The sequence below is a fragment of the Engraulis encrasicolus genome, chromosome 14 (assembly GCF_034702125.1).
Source record: "Engraulis encrasicolus isolate BLACKSEA-1 chromosome 14, IST_EnEncr_1.0, whole genome shotgun sequence".
In the NCBI taxonomy this organism is placed as follows: Eukaryota; Metazoa; Chordata; class Actinopteri; order Clupeiformes; family Engraulidae; genus Engraulis; species Engraulis encrasicolus.
In genome coordinates, this window is record NC_085870.1 from 18,052,552 (window position 1) to 18,069,555 (window position 17,004).

The following is a 17,004-nucleotide window of genomic DNA, read 5'->3' on the forward strand; positions in this document are numbered from 1 at the left end:
AGGCAGCAGTGCATAGACAGACGTATCTTTGTCTGCCTGTCGGACTTGCTTAACACAGTTTTGTGGATGGTAAGGCAACTCACCTCGGCGCAGGTGGGGTGGATGCCGATCGTGTTGTCCAGCTGGTCTTTGGTCACGCCGCACTTCATGGCCGTTCCAAAGCCCTGAGTGACCTCGCCGGCGTTTGGACCCAGGTAGTGGAAGCCCACCACACGCTCCTGCAACCACATGTCAAAGTTAACAAATACGGATTAGTACAGCTGTGGTCATAATGGTGCATTTTTTTTTTTTAAACTCCCGAGGCGGAGGTCAGGGTTTCTGACAACAAAGTGCAAAAGAAAAGGTACTCAACTCAGGGTTCCGAAACACAAACTCTGCACACTTCGATGTTCTCAGAGTTCGCTAAACATTCGGTTTTTTTCAGACATTTGTATTGTCTGCAGCTGTTGTAATAGAATACATTCACAACGGATGTCAGGAGAACGAACTCGGGTCCACGACAATCGAGTTTCAAAAGAATGAGCTATTAACTCTACCCATGTATCCTTATTACCCTGCCCATTAAACACACCCTCCATGATTGTCGTGTGCTTACAGAATGTCCAGTCTGCTAGTTCCCGTTAGGCTGCCCATAGCCTTTCTAAATGATTTAGCATTAGCGACTGATAGCATTGCAAAAAAGTAGTTGGCACCGCTTTTGTAACTGTGTATTATAAAGTGGGTTGTCTGTTGTGAATGCGACAGTCAACACTTTGCATAGTAACAATTAAAAGACTTCCACTTGCCCTGGCTGGATTATGCTAATAATGAAGCCAATAATGCTTAAAAACAAACAATCTTGCACAGTAATAGGGGTAGAGTTAATAATGCTTGTGGTGCCAAATTGCACTGGAGTTGCATACTGAATTGGAAGCCTCTAGGGTCCATGTAGCCAAGCCAGCTCATGACCACTCCCCAGCTGATACTCACGTTGTCCAGTTTATTGCAGATGATCTTGGAGTAGCATTTGTTGTTGTCCCTGTTGGGTACTGTGAACTCCAGGGGCCAGAACAAGCTGTGGTATACCTGCATGAAAAATATTACATTTTATTTTACTTTATTATTTCTTACCGATTACTTTATTTTAGTCCAGAGGAGACGTGAAACACCTGAACGGCAAAGAGGGATATTATTTGACGTAATTATTATTTGCTCGCCCTGAAACAGTCCTCCACACGGCGCTAACATATCCACTGCGATTACACACAAACGTACTAAATATCGGTATGCAAGTGAAACACACAAATGGCACATTCAATAATGTATGTAAATATACTTATCTAATCTGTATGTATTGCTTACACTAGATAGCTGTGCATGAATGTTCATTCCTACTCGTGTGTATATGCCCCTGTGTGGTGTTGTATTGCTGGAGGGCAGGTTATGTGTGTGTGTGTGTGTACTGTGTATTTACTATACTAAACAAAGAAAAGACAAGCACATCCGTCTACAAAAAAAAAAAAGTCCACGACACCAAGATCCTGTTTCTCTTATTTAATGTGTGACATTTCGGGCAGCATGCCCTTCATCAGGTGTGCATGTCTGTGTGAGGGTCTGTGTGCGTGTGTCTGTACCTCTATGTTTTCGGCTCCGTACAGCTCCAGGGCCTTCTCCTCTGACAGGCCACAGCAGCCGTACTCCAGAGGGGTGAACACCGTGGTGGGCACATTCACGTAGTCACACTGCAGAGGGGACACGCACACAGACAGGTTAAAAGGAGGACATTGAAAAGTAACACTGACACGTTACACAGATGCCCAGATTCAATCCTGATCTTTTAGTTTTACTCAGGAAATTACAAAAAAAAAAACTACAAATGGGAGAAGGATGGATGGATGGACAGATGGATGGATGAACGAACGAACGAACACAAAACAGCTTCATTGTACACCCATGGGTTCCAAGCATACATTTCCTGATTTTTTAATTATTTTTTTTACGCATTTAGTACTTTATAAAATATGACAATTAAGAGGTGGTATATGTTGGGAGGTGTGAAGACCAAGACCGGCCTGCGTCTTCCACCAGTAAGGGCCTACATGGACGACATGACCATAATTGCAACGACAAAACCTTGCACCAGACGTCTGCGTCAGAAGCTCCAAGACAACATCCATTGGGCAAGAATTGCTGCCAGAGAAGTATTGCCAAGATGCTCTGCAATTGCCAAGATGCTCTGCAATTCTCAACCAGAGATGTTGGGAGGGATCAAGAACATCTCACTAACCATTACCAGGGGGTGTTCACTCACGGAACTAGCTACTAGCCACAACTGGCTAACCCTAATCCTATCTAAGTGCAAAATGAATGAGTGTCAATGGATTTTTCTACCATTATAATTGCTGTGATTTTTTAGAATTTTTTGTCCTGAAATATTATGTTCCTTAAGTTCGAAGCTAGAAATAATAAGATCCCATTTGAGTAGCGTTTTGATTATTTTGCGCCACTAGATTATTATATACTGGGTCACAAAGCTCAATTTTTATGGGGCCAAACCCATAAACATTAGCGGGGATGCTAGCGAGTACAGGTTGAAATCTTCTAACCTGCTTTAAAACTACACACCTGAACGATTTGTCAATACAGCCTATTGTTAAACAACAGTCATAGTGCTTACCAGGAATGTTTTGTTGATATTTGTGACTGGAAATCGCAGTAGCAGTGTATTTAGCATATGGGTTCCCCTTTCCATTCCATACATTTTCCCACATGAAGGACTTACCGACGCTCGCCAACTAATGGCCACTCCATAGTTACTGCAGTACGCATGCAAAGCTAACTGGCTACAATGGGAACCAATCAGTGTGAACGTTCTCCCTGTTAGAGATTCTCTGCGATTACTTGCAGAGATTCAATTAGAGACTTCAAATGGCCATCAGGGGAATCAATACCAAGGGGAGGAACAGCTCCAATGGCGCCGTCCATACTGTACATCCATTGGAGAAGGGCAGCTGGAGCCATGCTAATGACTTCTACACGTGTGTGTGCCATGGACGCCATGAGACTGACCTTTCGTGAAGGAGGAGTGTGAAAGTGTGTGTACGTGTGAGACAGAGAACTAGTCTAGGCAGCAGGTACTGAACTCAAGGTTCAGCTATATGCAGAGCCTGTCTGTGTATGTGTGTGTGTGTGTGTGTGTGTGTGTGTGTGTGTGTGTGTGTGTGTGTGTGTGTGTGTGTGTGTGTGTGTGTGTACACACTAGGAAGTAGGTGCAGAGCTTCCATGCTCCCATGCTCTGCGTGCGTGCGTGCACCAACCTTGAGCGTGCCCCCGGCGTAGAGCCTGCGTGCTAGCAGCCTGCCGGCCTGGATGGCGACTGGCGTGTGTGTGTGTGTGTGTTGAGTGTTGCATGCATGCGTGCATGCGTGCGTGTACCAACCTTGAGCGTGCCCCCGGCGTAGAGCCTGCGTGCCAGCAGCCTGCCGGCCTGGATGGCGACGGGCGTGAGCTCCCACTTGCCCTCCAGGATGTCCCCGATGGCGTAGATGTGAGGCACGTTAGTCTGCTCCTCGTCATTCACCGGAACCTTCCCGTTCCTATGGAGACGCAAACACACACACACACACACACACACACTGAATATGCTGTACATAATGGTAAAAAGAAATAAACAAAAAAGAATAAAAGCTAAAAGCCACACGCGCACACGGTTTGGAAATTGGTTGAGAATGGAAAGTCTGTTCCCAAGTACAGTGGTGACTGATGCACGCACGCAAGTGAACAGAGTGTGGTGACGCAACACAGAGAAGATTTTCATTCTGACGGTCTGCTGATGTTCATTGGGTCTCCTACAGGGAGGGTAGTGTTGCACAGATACCAATACCAGTATCGGACGGGGCCCAGATACTGCACTAAAATGGTGGTATCGGTATTGGCGAGTATCAACAAATAGGGCACCGATACCATTTACAGATGCTCATATGACACTTGAACGCAGCCTTGATCTTAATCATGTTATATCAGAGGCATTTAAAAAGTATAAGAAGTTCTACTTGATTCACTTTATACAGTATTTGTCTTTTTCCTGTTTCACAAAGGTAGGCAGCAGCCTGACAAAGCCATGATAGCAATGATGTTACATCCAAGTACCTATGCAGCTCTTCATACTGTATATAAATTTCAAACAGAGTAGTATCGGTATCGGCCGATACTGCACAGTTGGGTATGGGGTATCGGTATGGGGGCCAAAAAATGGTATCGGTGCAACACTAAGGGAGGGATGAACTTGGAAAACCAAATGAAACTTTGCTGCGCTAAATTCACTTGCATGCAACAGCACTGTAAGTCTGAGGTGCTTTGCTTATTGCGGTTTGTTGTGTGGGAGGCTCAGTGTCCTGGACTTGTATGCAAACTATGCTGTGGCTAGCGGCAGCAACGCACAATAGATCAGTGTAGATAATAACATCGCAAGATATGTTTTGGATATGTGAATATGCATGAATTAACCAATTTTAGCCTAAGGCACCTGCTAAAAACACCTGCTGAATGCCTAAGCCCTTTTTGGGAAAAGGTGCCCTCAGCCTATAAAAACCTAAATATCCCAGCCTCCGTAGCACTTGAAAACATGAAATAAGTTGCATTTAAAAGCCAGGACACTCATTTTTCATTAGAATGTGTATTCAGCTCTAACATAAAAAAACTAAAATCTCAAGAGCATGAATGCAATGTCTATGTCGCTCCAGGTGCCTAGGTCAATGCAGTGTATACGCAGCAGCAGTCTTAAATGGGTTAAGCCCTTTCGACTGACACTAAAATGGTTAATTATTAGGGGTCTGAATCACTGCCTTCATGACGATACGATACGGTATCGATTTCTTAAAGCAGGGATTCAATTTTTTTCGATACTTAAGAATTCCCCACAATACCATGCGATTCGGTTCGATTCGATTTTTTCCAATTACTTTTCCACTACTATTGTGGGCCAGCGATTCGATTCTTTTCGATTCTTAAGAATGCCCCACGATACGATGCGATTCGATTAAATCGCCGGTCGATACTTCCGATACATTGATACATTTCGATTTTATTTACATCCCTATTAATTATAATCATCCTTAGACAATACATAATTTGGTAATTCTACTGCCATACCATGCCATATTATAGATGAAGCACACAAGCTCACAAAAACATACAGTACAATACTTTGACTCATTTGACTATTATTGCCAGCAAAGATGCACACAATGTTCACAAACCCATTAGGTAACTGTCCACACATGGGAATGCCGGCTATGAGAAGAGGCTTTGTCCCTCTCCGTACAGTACAGTAAGTCAGCTGTACTGCTGGTGACGTCACTGAAAAAAGCAAGCAGCATCTTCCATTCTAAAAATAGCCAGTCTTCACTTCTGTTTACATTTCCTAATCTAATCTACGAAAGGTTTAATAGAGGGGCAACTGAGCGAATGGGGTTGATGGTGTGTGTGTGTGTGTGTGTGTGTTAACAGCAGGGCTTTGAACCGGTTCAAGGAACGAAAACGAAAACCGGGAACTTTTCATATTTTACAGGGAACAGAAACGAAACCGGAACCGTTATTATTTTTTATGTTCTGGAACGGAAACACTTATTTAAAAATAATGGTAACCGGTTAATACCGGTTAATACCGTTCCTCAAACTAAAAAAAAAAGTAATTATTTTCCTGTGACATTCTCTGACTGAATGGAGAGAGAGCTGTGGATTACAAAGTCTCCACTCCACATTTTAAATAAGAGAAACCACTGTCATACAAAAGGGCAGAGTTTCCATTGTATCATTGTAATACAGGTACAAACCCCAACTCCGGTGAAGTTGGGACGTTTGGTAAACAGTGAATAAAATCAAAATGCTATCATTTTCAAAACATTCAATCTATTCATTAGATGGAGAATAGTGAAAAGACAACATATTAAGTGTTAAAACCGAGAAAAAATATTGTTTTGGGGGACATATGTACTCCTTTCTAATTTGATAAATCCAACACGTCTCAAAAGAGTTGGGACGGGGACAATAAATGGCAGCAAATGTCGAGGAAGACTAAAAACAAAACAAAAGACAACACTCAACAGTTAAATACATTAACCGATGAGATGATTTTATATAAAAAACAGTGTTAATTCCTATCTTGGACATGAATTCACCAGCTTAAATGGTGGGTGTATTCCTTGTCATGTTTTGCAATGTTTTCCTTTCTGTAGTGCTTACAGTGTGACAGGTCTTGACCAAAAGCCCACCATTTTATCACCTGCTGGTCCTTATGATGGAGCCAAACTGTTAAAACATAGTAGAGAATGCAATTTGACCTTACTATGTGGCAGTAATCGAAGATCTCCCTTCAAAATATAATGCATGAGTGGCTTTTCATGCTGTTTAAAACCCATTTATACCATTCAGCACCGTATTTAACTCTACAGATGAGTGAGAACATCTTAACCAATGCACTACTGCACCCGCATGTTATCATGGAGGCTGACTTTTGAAGCTAGCACTAACACAAGTTGGATGGTCCATTTTCACTGTAGCACAGGATGTGCAATGCTCTATTATTGTCAAAAAGAATGAACTTCTACAACTTCTGCTGACTTCTGTAAGCAAAGGACAGTTTCCCATGTCTTCTGGGTCTATTTCAAGTGAGCTCAAGTGCTTAGGAGAATGTTACACCCCTGTATCATTTGCACGCATTAAGCATTCTTAATATGGTCAATTTTCAATAGCTCTAGCACTCCAGGAATTAGAGTGAGACTACAGCCAATATATATTTAATGATGTCACGAACCTATACAATGATTTTAATAACAAAAATATGTCTTATATACACTCAATCGTGGTAAATCAAAGGGAATTCAAAAATGTATGTAATAACTATGGTAATTATTCCCTTTGCATCTTTAATTCTGAGTGACTCAGCCTCTCTGTGATGATCTTATACCTGGACACCTATATTGTCCGTCAGTACAATTCATTTTGAAATGTTCTTCTTTGTTGTTTTATCTTATTTGGATGTTTACTAAATTTCACTTATCCCCGTCCCAACTCTTTTGAGACGTGTTGGATTTATCAAATTAGAAATGAGTACATATGTCCCCCAAAACAATATTCTTTCTCGGTTTTAACACTTAATATGTTGTCTTTTCACTATTCTCCATCTAATGAATAGATTGAATGTTTTGAAAATGATAGCATTTTGATTTTATTCACTGTTTACCAAACGTCCCAACTTCACCGGAGTTGGGGTTTGTGTATTGCAGAGAAGCGTGTGTAAAGTGCACCGAGAATGTTCAACATTATTGTGCATCCATGGCCGCTTCAAATATGCACAAACTCACAATGTCCATCATAGCGTCCCCGTGACCCAAGTCAGCGTGGAGCACGCATTTTCATCATTGAGGTTTATTCTCCGCTTAGGTCGTCCCTGAACGATACAATTCTGGGGGATATTCGCTTGAATAAACAGTTTGGAAGTAGGCTGACTCATTTGCACTTCCGTCTTTCTTGGTTAATTACCGTCAGTTAGGCCTATGGGGAGTAATCAGCTGACAGGAACGAAATTAACCGTTCCGGGAACAATATTTTTTTGTTCTAACCGGTTCGGGAACGTCAATTTATTGGTGGAACTCATAACCGGAAACGTTATAATTCCGTTTCTGTTCGGAACAGAACGTTTGGAAAAAAATAACGGTTCAAAGCCCTGGTTAACAGTGAGTGAGGGATGTTCATCAGAATGCTGAAATGCCAATTCTCCACTGATAACAAGACTGCCGCCCTGCAGTTCCAAAGCATTGTTCTCACTACTCACGAATTGCCTGGTTACCATCAGACCTAATCACAAGTGAGATTAGGTCTGGCTACCTGCATGCTGTAAATTCCGTAGGGGGCAGAATACTTGGATTATGACACCCTGCCCTGCTCTCTGATTGGACAGAGACACTGTAGAGGTCAGAATACTTGCCCATTATGACACAACCGTCCCGCTCTCTGATTGGACAGAGACAGCAGAGATTCTAGGAGACAGGGACCATAATCTAGCCTGTTATGAGTCCTAGCTTCCATACGGTCAGATTGGAACGATTGTGTAGAACTTAAGACAGTATGTGAATTCCAAAGGCTAACTCTCGACAGTACTGTATAGAGGAGGAGAGGTATTGGTCTTAAATTCTGAGAACACGATTAAGCAAGAAACCTGGATATGCTCACAAACAGAAAGTGGGAAGCCTGCTTCTAGAGATCCTGCAGACGCCATTTAGTTAACAACATGAGGACTCTAGGCTCTTGTTAGCCAATATTTATCACTAACTCCTGGTTACCTAAGCCTGGCATGCGACTTCAGAATAAGAATTAGATTACACTCGCTTCAGATGAAAGAGTCAGCTGTTATTTTAAGGACCCGTTTTTTTTTTTAACAGTCTCAGGAGCAGTCTGCGGTTAGGCGCCTTACTCAAGGTACTTCACACATGGAGTGAGATGGGGAGTGGAAGGGTGGGATTCAAACCTGCAACCCTCTGAACTAAAGCCCATATCCTTAACGATCCTGTTGTGCTTAACGCAACTATGAAGTTTGTAGCTTAATTCTGCCATTCAGGGCTCTAAATTAACACCAAGTCAACCGGCCAAATACAAGTGAAAACTCAGTTTAGCTGGTAGAAAAGAAAACTTACTCGGTCACTTCGACTAGTAGTTAGTATGCATTTGGCTAGTAAGATTAACATTAACTAGATGATGTATAGATTATTTATAGCCCTGCCATTGTATGAACCCTGTAAATAAAACAGACTAAATGCACAATTACCTCCTTCACAAGAGGTCTAGAAATAAAGTCAGCTGAGGGCGGAAAGTCCTATCTTTACAAGAACTGCAGGGAAGGAAAGGTGGAGTGGGGTGGAGAGTGTGTGTTCGTGTGTGTTTGAGAGTCATATGATGGCGCCAGTGGTCTTAAGGCCCACGTGCTGACATAATCACCCTAGGACACAGCCAGGCAGACCCCCGACACACACACACACACACACACACACACTTCACCCTCTCGCTGTCAAAAACACACACACCACTCAAAGACTGTTCTTTACAATCTCTTAGAGTGATTATTTCAACCTTAGAAACCTTGGTTAATAATCATAATGGTTATAAATAGCCATTTTAAGCCACCACAATCCTGCACAATTACATCATAGAGAAAGAGAGAGAGAGAGACAGAGAGAGCGAGCGAGCGAGAGAGCACTCATTAAACACAGCCCAAATGACTAAGTGATCAACAGTCAGGTAATTCAAAAATAGCTAAAACCTCCCCTGCTGCTGCCCTCATCAGTGACTCAAGACTTGTGTTTACTTCGGTTATTTGGTAGTCAAGTGCACACGTGTGTGTTTACAGCTATTATTAGCTGGTCAAGTGCTTGTATGAGAGCATGTGTGTGCGTGTGTGTGCGTGTGTGTGTGTGTGTGTACAATGCCCATACAAACATTTGATTTTGTTAAGGGCAGATGAACCTGGCATCAGTTTATGTTTGCATTTGTGTTTAGTGTGTGTGTGTCCGAAAGTTCAGACGCCGGCCACTTGTTAATGAGCCTCAACTTCCCTAATTAAAACAAACAAACACACACGCCTGCCCTGCGTACACACACACACACACGCCTGCCCTGCGTACACACACACACACACACCCTGCGGCTAGCAATAGTGCTGAATCACTATGACTGAGAGCAGCCCAAGCATGACTGTGGCTTAAAGGCGCAGTGCCAGTAGGAGCAGAGAACGGGAGTGTGTGTGTGTGAGTGAAATGGGGTATCCCGGGCGAGAGAACAGAGAGAACACACAGAGAGAACACACAGAGAGAACACACAGAGAGAACACAGAGAGAGAACACAGAGAGAGAGAGAGAGAGAGAGTTTGTTTGTTTGTTTGTTTACATTTATGGCCAAATATGCAACTGTGGCTATTTCATGGCCAGTACAGGTAATAGAATTCGCCTCAAATTAAAAATCTACAATGATATAAATAATTGAATAAATAGATTAAATAAGTTTGGTCACATCAATACATTTTAAAAAGTTCAAAACCTTTAAAGGTGGGACCTTATTAAAAATACCAAAAATAGTGTCTTCTTTAAAAAAACTGTTGTCTTTTCCTTCTGATAGCAGGGCAAGTTAGAATATGCTTAGCCTAGAATATCTCATAAGAGATGTCCACAAAAATCACAGAGGGGAGGTTCACTTCCAGTTAGCAAAAAAGCATGAGTGAGTCTAGAGTGGCCAATTCTACACCTTGTGTAGACGACTTGATCATGTCTGCATGAGAATGATTGAGTAATCAGCTGTTTCACAGAATTGCATATATCATGCAGCTTATTTCCAGCACAATCATCCCATTCGGCTTGCCATTTATCCATTATGTAGGAAGAAAGTACAGGCTTGATGTCAGAGACAGGTATTTCGCATTCAGATATCTCTTCATCCAGGGCTCCTTTAGCAGCATTATCTGCTTTTTCATTGCCAGTCAGGCCCACATGACCAGGGAGGGACCCAACAAAAAATAATGTCCAGGTTGAGTTTGGTTAGGTGATCCACTTTCTCAAGTATTCTGGTAATCAGAGGGTGGTCAGAGAGAGAGAGAGAGAAAGAGAAAGAGACAGAAAGAGAGAGAGAGACACAGAGACACAGAGAGAGAGACAGAGAGACAGAGAGAGAGAGACAGAGAGAGAGAGAGAGAGAGACAGAGAGAGAGAGAGAGAGGCAGAGAGAGGCAGAGAGAGGCAGAGAGAGGCAGAGAGAGAGAGAGAGAGAGAGAGAGAGAGAGAGACACAGAGACAGACACAGAGACAGACACAGAGACAGACACAGAGACAGACACAGAGACAGACACAGAGACAGACACAGAGACAGACACAGAGACAGACACAGAGACAGACACAGAGACAGAGAGACTTACTTTGGATTTACTTTCACTCCAGCCTTGTCGAGGCCGATCTTGTTCGTGCAGGCATCACGACCAACAGCGATAAGCACCTGAGATTGATTGAGAGACAAGATTGAGACATAGCCTTAGGAACACAACTTCAGCCATTATATTCCATTCATTTGCCACGGATGCCAAAAAATGTAATTGTATAGCAGCAAACAAATTCAAGCAAATCAGCAGGTCTGGCAAGTTGTCACTAACCTAGCTTACCAAAACCCCTTACTGTTCTTGTTTGTTTCACAATAAAACGCAGACAGGATAACACAAGAGGACTTACTGTATATTGAGCATCAATGATTCCCAAATTCAACCGTGTGCTTTGATCTAGTGTGAGGCGAGTGGCAAAGTTCACTAATGCCTCTTCTCCACTGGCGGTTGTCTGGTAGGCCTACAGCTAGACGCAGCGCGACTCAGCCGCCACTTTTTGCTCTTCGATTGAGCTGAATCATGCCCAATCAGAAAGCAAAAAAGTGGCGGCCGAGGCCTACCAGAAAACCGCAGTGGAAAAGAGGCAAAAGGAAAAGTGGGTGGTGTCGCATACTACAGCCCTCCTTGCACGCATCCATTCTAGTGCAAATAAGGGCACCCGAGGTGTTGAATTTGCCCTAAAACTTCCAGTTGGCCTAAGGTATGAAGTTTGAACCTGCCTTCAAAGGTCATTATTCTCAGCCATGCACAGGGCTGGGCTGGGGGAGAAATAGGGCCCAGGCACTTCTGCCTTAAAGGGCCCCTCATAATTAATGGAGTAGAACTGACATGTCTGTAAATAGGGGCCCACGAGGGTGAGGGGCCCACTGGGGAATGCCAGCTATGCCAGATGGTCAGTCCAGCCCTGGCTATACAGCAGTAGACCAATGAGGCCACTTGCGGCAAAGATCCTCCCATTAGAGTAAGATAAGTCCAGAAATTCTCTAAGCTATGAGATAGGCATCTGTCATTGGCTCCCATTATAGCCCCGTTGGCGAACGCAGCCAAGTAAAAGATGAATGGGAGCCTATTGGGCTAAATGGCTCAGCAGGGATTTGTGACGGTTCTGTTCTCTGGTTTGTAAAGATGTGTGCACATTCTGTACCTCATCATGGAAGTTGTATTAGAAGTGAAGTTAAAGGTTCCTGACATGGCTTTGTTCTCCCAAAGACGTGTTAGTTTTGTCCTGCAACACGCTAGCATTCGGCTAATACCTGCTGGCTGAGGAATCTCTGCGACTATTCACGACCAGAGCTGACGAGAGACGTACTCTGACTGATCCTAGCAGAGACATCTACGGTCACACACCTCAAAACCCCCCACCGCCGTCCAACATGTTAATTGAAGGTGCCCAAATTCTTAAGGATGAGCGCAGTCATTTCCTTTACCCCATGTACACATGCCGCTTCTCCACCACCTTAAGTGCAATAAATAACAGGTGTCCGCAACAATCCTAATATAACTTTAAACACATCGACATCTGAAGTCAGACTTAAAACTACAAAACAAATGGCGTAGTGCCGTAAAGTCGATTGTCACGTGTTATGTCATTACTATAGTTGAAATAAGGGTCATTTTCACGAATCTAACACTTGACAAGATGCAAACGTGTCGGCAAATGCTTTCACTTACTCATATCTATCGAACGCGACTCCATTGTTTCCAGGGAAAAAATCACACGGGCAGATAGTTCTATGAGAAGCGTACAGCCCCATTGGCACCCATTCATTATTTACTTGGCTGCGAGAACATAGCTGCAGTGCCACTCCTGGCCACACCAGCTAGTGGTCGTTCTTGTACAATATTCCATTTTCTTTGATAAGTCAAACACCGCCCTCCCGATGCAAAGGAGAGTCTCCTAAGGGAGCTTTGTCCCCTCCTTCTCCTCTTTCTGTGGCATTTGGTGGTGCCTTACATGAAAATGTGCGCCAAAGAGGTTGGCTATATAATAAGAGGAATCGAAACACGCCCACTCAATGCAAAAGCGTGTGCTCAAAATGTGGTCTCCTAAGGAGGCGTTGTCCCTCCTTCTTCTTCTCTTTTCGTGATGTTTGCACAAGACGTGCGCTACCGCCATCTACAGCGCTAAGGGGACTCCTTTTATTCTCTACCTCAAGACTCCGAAGGTCTCCTAATCGAACGTCTCCTAAAGGGGCGTTCACCCGACGTAAAGTGGACAACGGAAAAGAACCCGCCAGCTTTATTTAGCTCACTCTCATATACGATTCTCTGTGTGCGTTACCACCATCTACAGTGGAAAGGGAACTCCATTTATTCTCAACCTAAAGTCTCCAAAAGGTCTCCTAACCGAAGGTCTCCTAAAGGGACGTTCACCTGATGTCACATGGATCCCGGAAAAGTACAGGCTTGAAGTATCTTACTTGAATAGATGATTCTCTGCTTGCGGTTTGAACTGGCCTCAACGCCCCCTTTGTCTTAAAGATGACTTAGTTCAGCAATATAGTAGAGAAGGGCATCATTTAAGGCCACTTACGGTGTTGAACTCGCCCTCGAACATCTCATCGCCCTCAGTAGACTTGGCCGTGACCTTCAGTCGACCCGGCGTGCCCTTCTCCAGCTCCTCCACCTGACACACACACACACACAGACGACACACAGACGACACACAGACGACACACACACACACACACACACACACACAGACGACACACACACACACACACACACACACACGAGGGTCAGACAATGACATTTGAATTCTCTGAATGTTTCAGTTTGCACTAAGTTCCTGTATTTTTTTCCCTCTTAGCTGCTGGGAGGCCATCTATGAATAAGTTCACAGGGTTACTTGAATGGCCATTACACAACCCATCCCCCCCCCCTCCTCCCTCCCGCTCAAGTCACACAAGATGACTCTGCAAATAAAAGTAGAGCAATAAACTGGCAGTACAAGATGGTATCAGCACTCCCTTAGTAACTGTTCACACACACAGGGACATTGACAGGGGGGGGGCCCTTCAGTCGATTTTGTCCCGGGCCCTGTCAAAGCAGTCCGCGGCCCTACACACACAAACATACCTTGACGGGGACGAACTTGCGTAGGAATTTGACCCCATGCTCCTCCATGTGTTCCCCGGCGCGGTTGGCCATGTCCTGGTCGAAGCCGCGCAGTAGGATGGAGCGTACCATCACGGTCACGTCCAGGCCCAGCCCAGCCAGGAAACCCCCGCACTCCAGTGCCACGTAGGATGCCCCGATCACCAGGGTCTTACCCGGACAGTGGGACAACGAGAACAGGTCATCGCTACACACACAGAGAGAGAGAGAGAGAGAGAGAGAGAGACAGAGACAGAGACAGAGACAGAGACAGAGACAGAGACAGAGACAGAGACAGAGACAGAGACAGAGACAGAGACAGAGACAGAGACAGAGAGAGAGAGAGAGAGAGAGAGAGAGAGAGAGAGAGAGAGAGAGATAACTTTCAAGAACTCCTAACAGTTATAAACAGAAATGAGTATAGGATACAGTTGGGGGGAAAAAATGATCATCAATGGTTGTGGAGTGAGTGAGGCCATGAGCACACTTGTTAATGTTCAACTTTATAGCCATTGTAGTTGAGTGTTATGCAGTCAACCACAATGACTACTTATTGCAAAACTCCATTGTGACACATTACAGGAAACGGGCTTGCCAAATTTCCTGGTTTTTCAGCAGTTTACCAACCCAGGGCAAACAGCCAAAACCGGGAAGTCAATCAATCAGTTACAGCCCACACTTGTTAGTTAGGACAGCTGGAACACGAAAGGGCCGTTTACTCAAAGGAATTCACAGTCACAAAAGAGGAATAGGGAAACGGATATGAATTTAAAGGAGCGTTTCTATTTGATTACATATCAACAAGGGTTGCATGATTATGGGTAAACACCATGATTAATTCAGTCAATATTGACATCACAATATTTCTACATTTCATTTTTTAAAGAAAAACAATCTTCCCTCCCATCAGCAGTTGGAGTGGAGAGCCATAGAGAAACACACAGTGGTGTTCTGCATGAGTGCTGGGTAGCAAGTCTGCTCTGTGCTTGCAATGGGATTAGGGATGCAAATTATCGATAAATTCATTAATCATTAGTTGATAGCCTTATCGATCGACTTATGATTAATTGATAAGCGACGTTTCCCCGCCGAAATCTCAATGTTTCTCGAAAAAAAAATACTAAGTCTAAACATTTTAATTAAATATTTAATATTTAATTAAATATTCACACTATTCACGCCCCTCTTCACACACACTCTTCACATGCCCATTTCACCTGGATCTCTTGTCAGTTGAATTGTCGAATAATTGCGATTAATGGTTTTTTAATCGATGAATGCATTGATCGATTAAAGCCGATTAATCGAATAATCGTTTGCATCCCTAAATGGGATGGTGTGTGTGTGTGTGTGTGTGTGCTCCTCTCCCTCTCCCCATCTCACCTGGTGATGCAGTACTCCTTGTCCCCAGGGATGCCCAGGTAACGAGGCCTCTCCCCTGTGGCCATGACGAAGCGGGCGGCCGTGTGGAAGGTCTCCTTGCCGCGCTTGTTAGTGGCCTGCGGAGGTGGAGATGAGGAGATGAATACACCAGGGAGGGGATTTAAACGACATGGAGCCACAACACACACAAACACAGACAGACCAACAACAACAAACAGGCCTGTGATGAGTCTAAAACAAGAAATCTAGAAAATACACAGGGTGCAATGCGCATTATAGTCCTCCATGGTGACAGATGTAACCTAGTACGCATTTTCCAACAACAACAAAAACTAATGTAATCAGGGAAAAAACATCCACTTTTCTGGAGGGCAATTCAGTTGTTTATTGTTGAATAATTGTGATATCAATTTTCAAGTTTCAATTAATCGTGATCATATTTTTTTCCATAATTGTGCAGCCATACTATGTTAAAAAAAAAAGTTTGTGTACATTTTCATCGCAATTTGCTCTACAGCAGTAACAAGCAAAACTAAAAAAGAAAGCATTGCAGCTTTTCAGTGGAAGTTCTTAATCTAAAAACCTCATCTGATCATGCCCAGAGAAGACACAGCTTATGGCATTACACCATAGCAAGACGGTCGGAGGAACTGCTTACTGACAAATGGCATTCCCCTCTGTACAACACCATCAAGGAAAAAAAAACATAAAATGTTTGAATGTAAAAAAAATACATAAAAAAATACATTTTTACATTCTGACAAACTTGCTCTATCGGGTGAGAGAACCTCTTTAAAAAATGTAGAAAAATTCTGCGTGGTGCTTTGGGGTCAATTAGGCAACTGAAAGATACAGTAAGGCCTTTGCAGAAATCAGTCATAGTTAAAACTAATTTTGGAAATACTCAGTGGAATACCCACACTTTTGCTTACAATTAACAACGATAAGTGTACAAATGTGCAACTGTAAGTGTACAAGTACATTTCTGGCTCCAATGTCATCTTATGCCTACCCACACTGGTACTGCTTCTGTTGAGTTTGTGCACATTTGGCGTTTGTGCATATTTGTACAACATGCAATTTCTTGTGAGTTGCTATGGATTACTTTTTGCAGATACATCTGTGCAGGTGTTAAATTGAAGGATCGACCAACATAGTGGCGCATAGTCACTGCACGCAATTAAAAACATTTGCTTAGTGAAACTCGATCTGGTTGGCAACAAATGAGAATTTCACAAAAAACATTTGAACACTTTAGTGACATGGTCTTGGAATCAAAGTACATGTAGTAGCAGGCAGAACATAGGGAGTGTTGGAATTCGTTTTTTTTTTCTCTGAGCAAAATCATACTCATTAAATGGTAGAACATGAAGTACATGTTAGAACAATTGGTAACAAATACTCTTCTGAGCCAAATCATACTCATGAAAGGCTGAAAAGTACTTGAGCATCCAATTCCCATATCACTTCAGGCCGTGCTCTGTACCTGAATATCTGCAACTCACTACGAATAAGCAGAGCAGCCTAGCATAATATCATAAAATATCAAGATAAGATAAGTCAGATAAGTCCAATATAATGCGATACCATGATACAATAAATAAGGCGATAAAAGATGATGCACCCAGCGT

The 17,004-nt window shown here is 43.2% G+C and overlaps 1 protein-coding gene across 1 annotated transcript in view; it reads right to left on the bottom strand.

The window, feature by feature from the left end:
• Positions 1 to 17,004, bottom strand: part of txnrd3 (thioredoxin reductase 3) — a 31,148-nt gene that overhangs the window by 4,249 nt on the left and 9,895 nt on the right. The window contains exons 8-15 of the mRNA XM_063215123.1: positions 15,374 to 15,489; positions 13,973 to 14,198; positions 13,428 to 13,520; positions 10,937 to 11,013; positions 3,419 to 3,575; positions 1,614 to 1,721; positions 970 to 1,065; positions 84 to 218 (exon numbers count right to left, since the gene is read on the bottom strand). Coding sequence (XP_063071193.1) covers positions 84 to 218; positions 970 to 1,065; positions 1,614 to 1,721; positions 3,419 to 3,575; positions 10,937 to 11,013; positions 13,428 to 13,520; positions 13,973 to 14,198; positions 15,374 to 15,489 — 1,008 coding nt within the window. The remainder of the gene's footprint in view (positions 1 to 83; positions 219 to 969; positions 1,066 to 1,613; positions 1,722 to 3,418; positions 3,576 to 10,936; positions 11,014 to 13,427; positions 13,521 to 13,972; positions 14,199 to 15,373; positions 15,490 to 17,004) is intronic.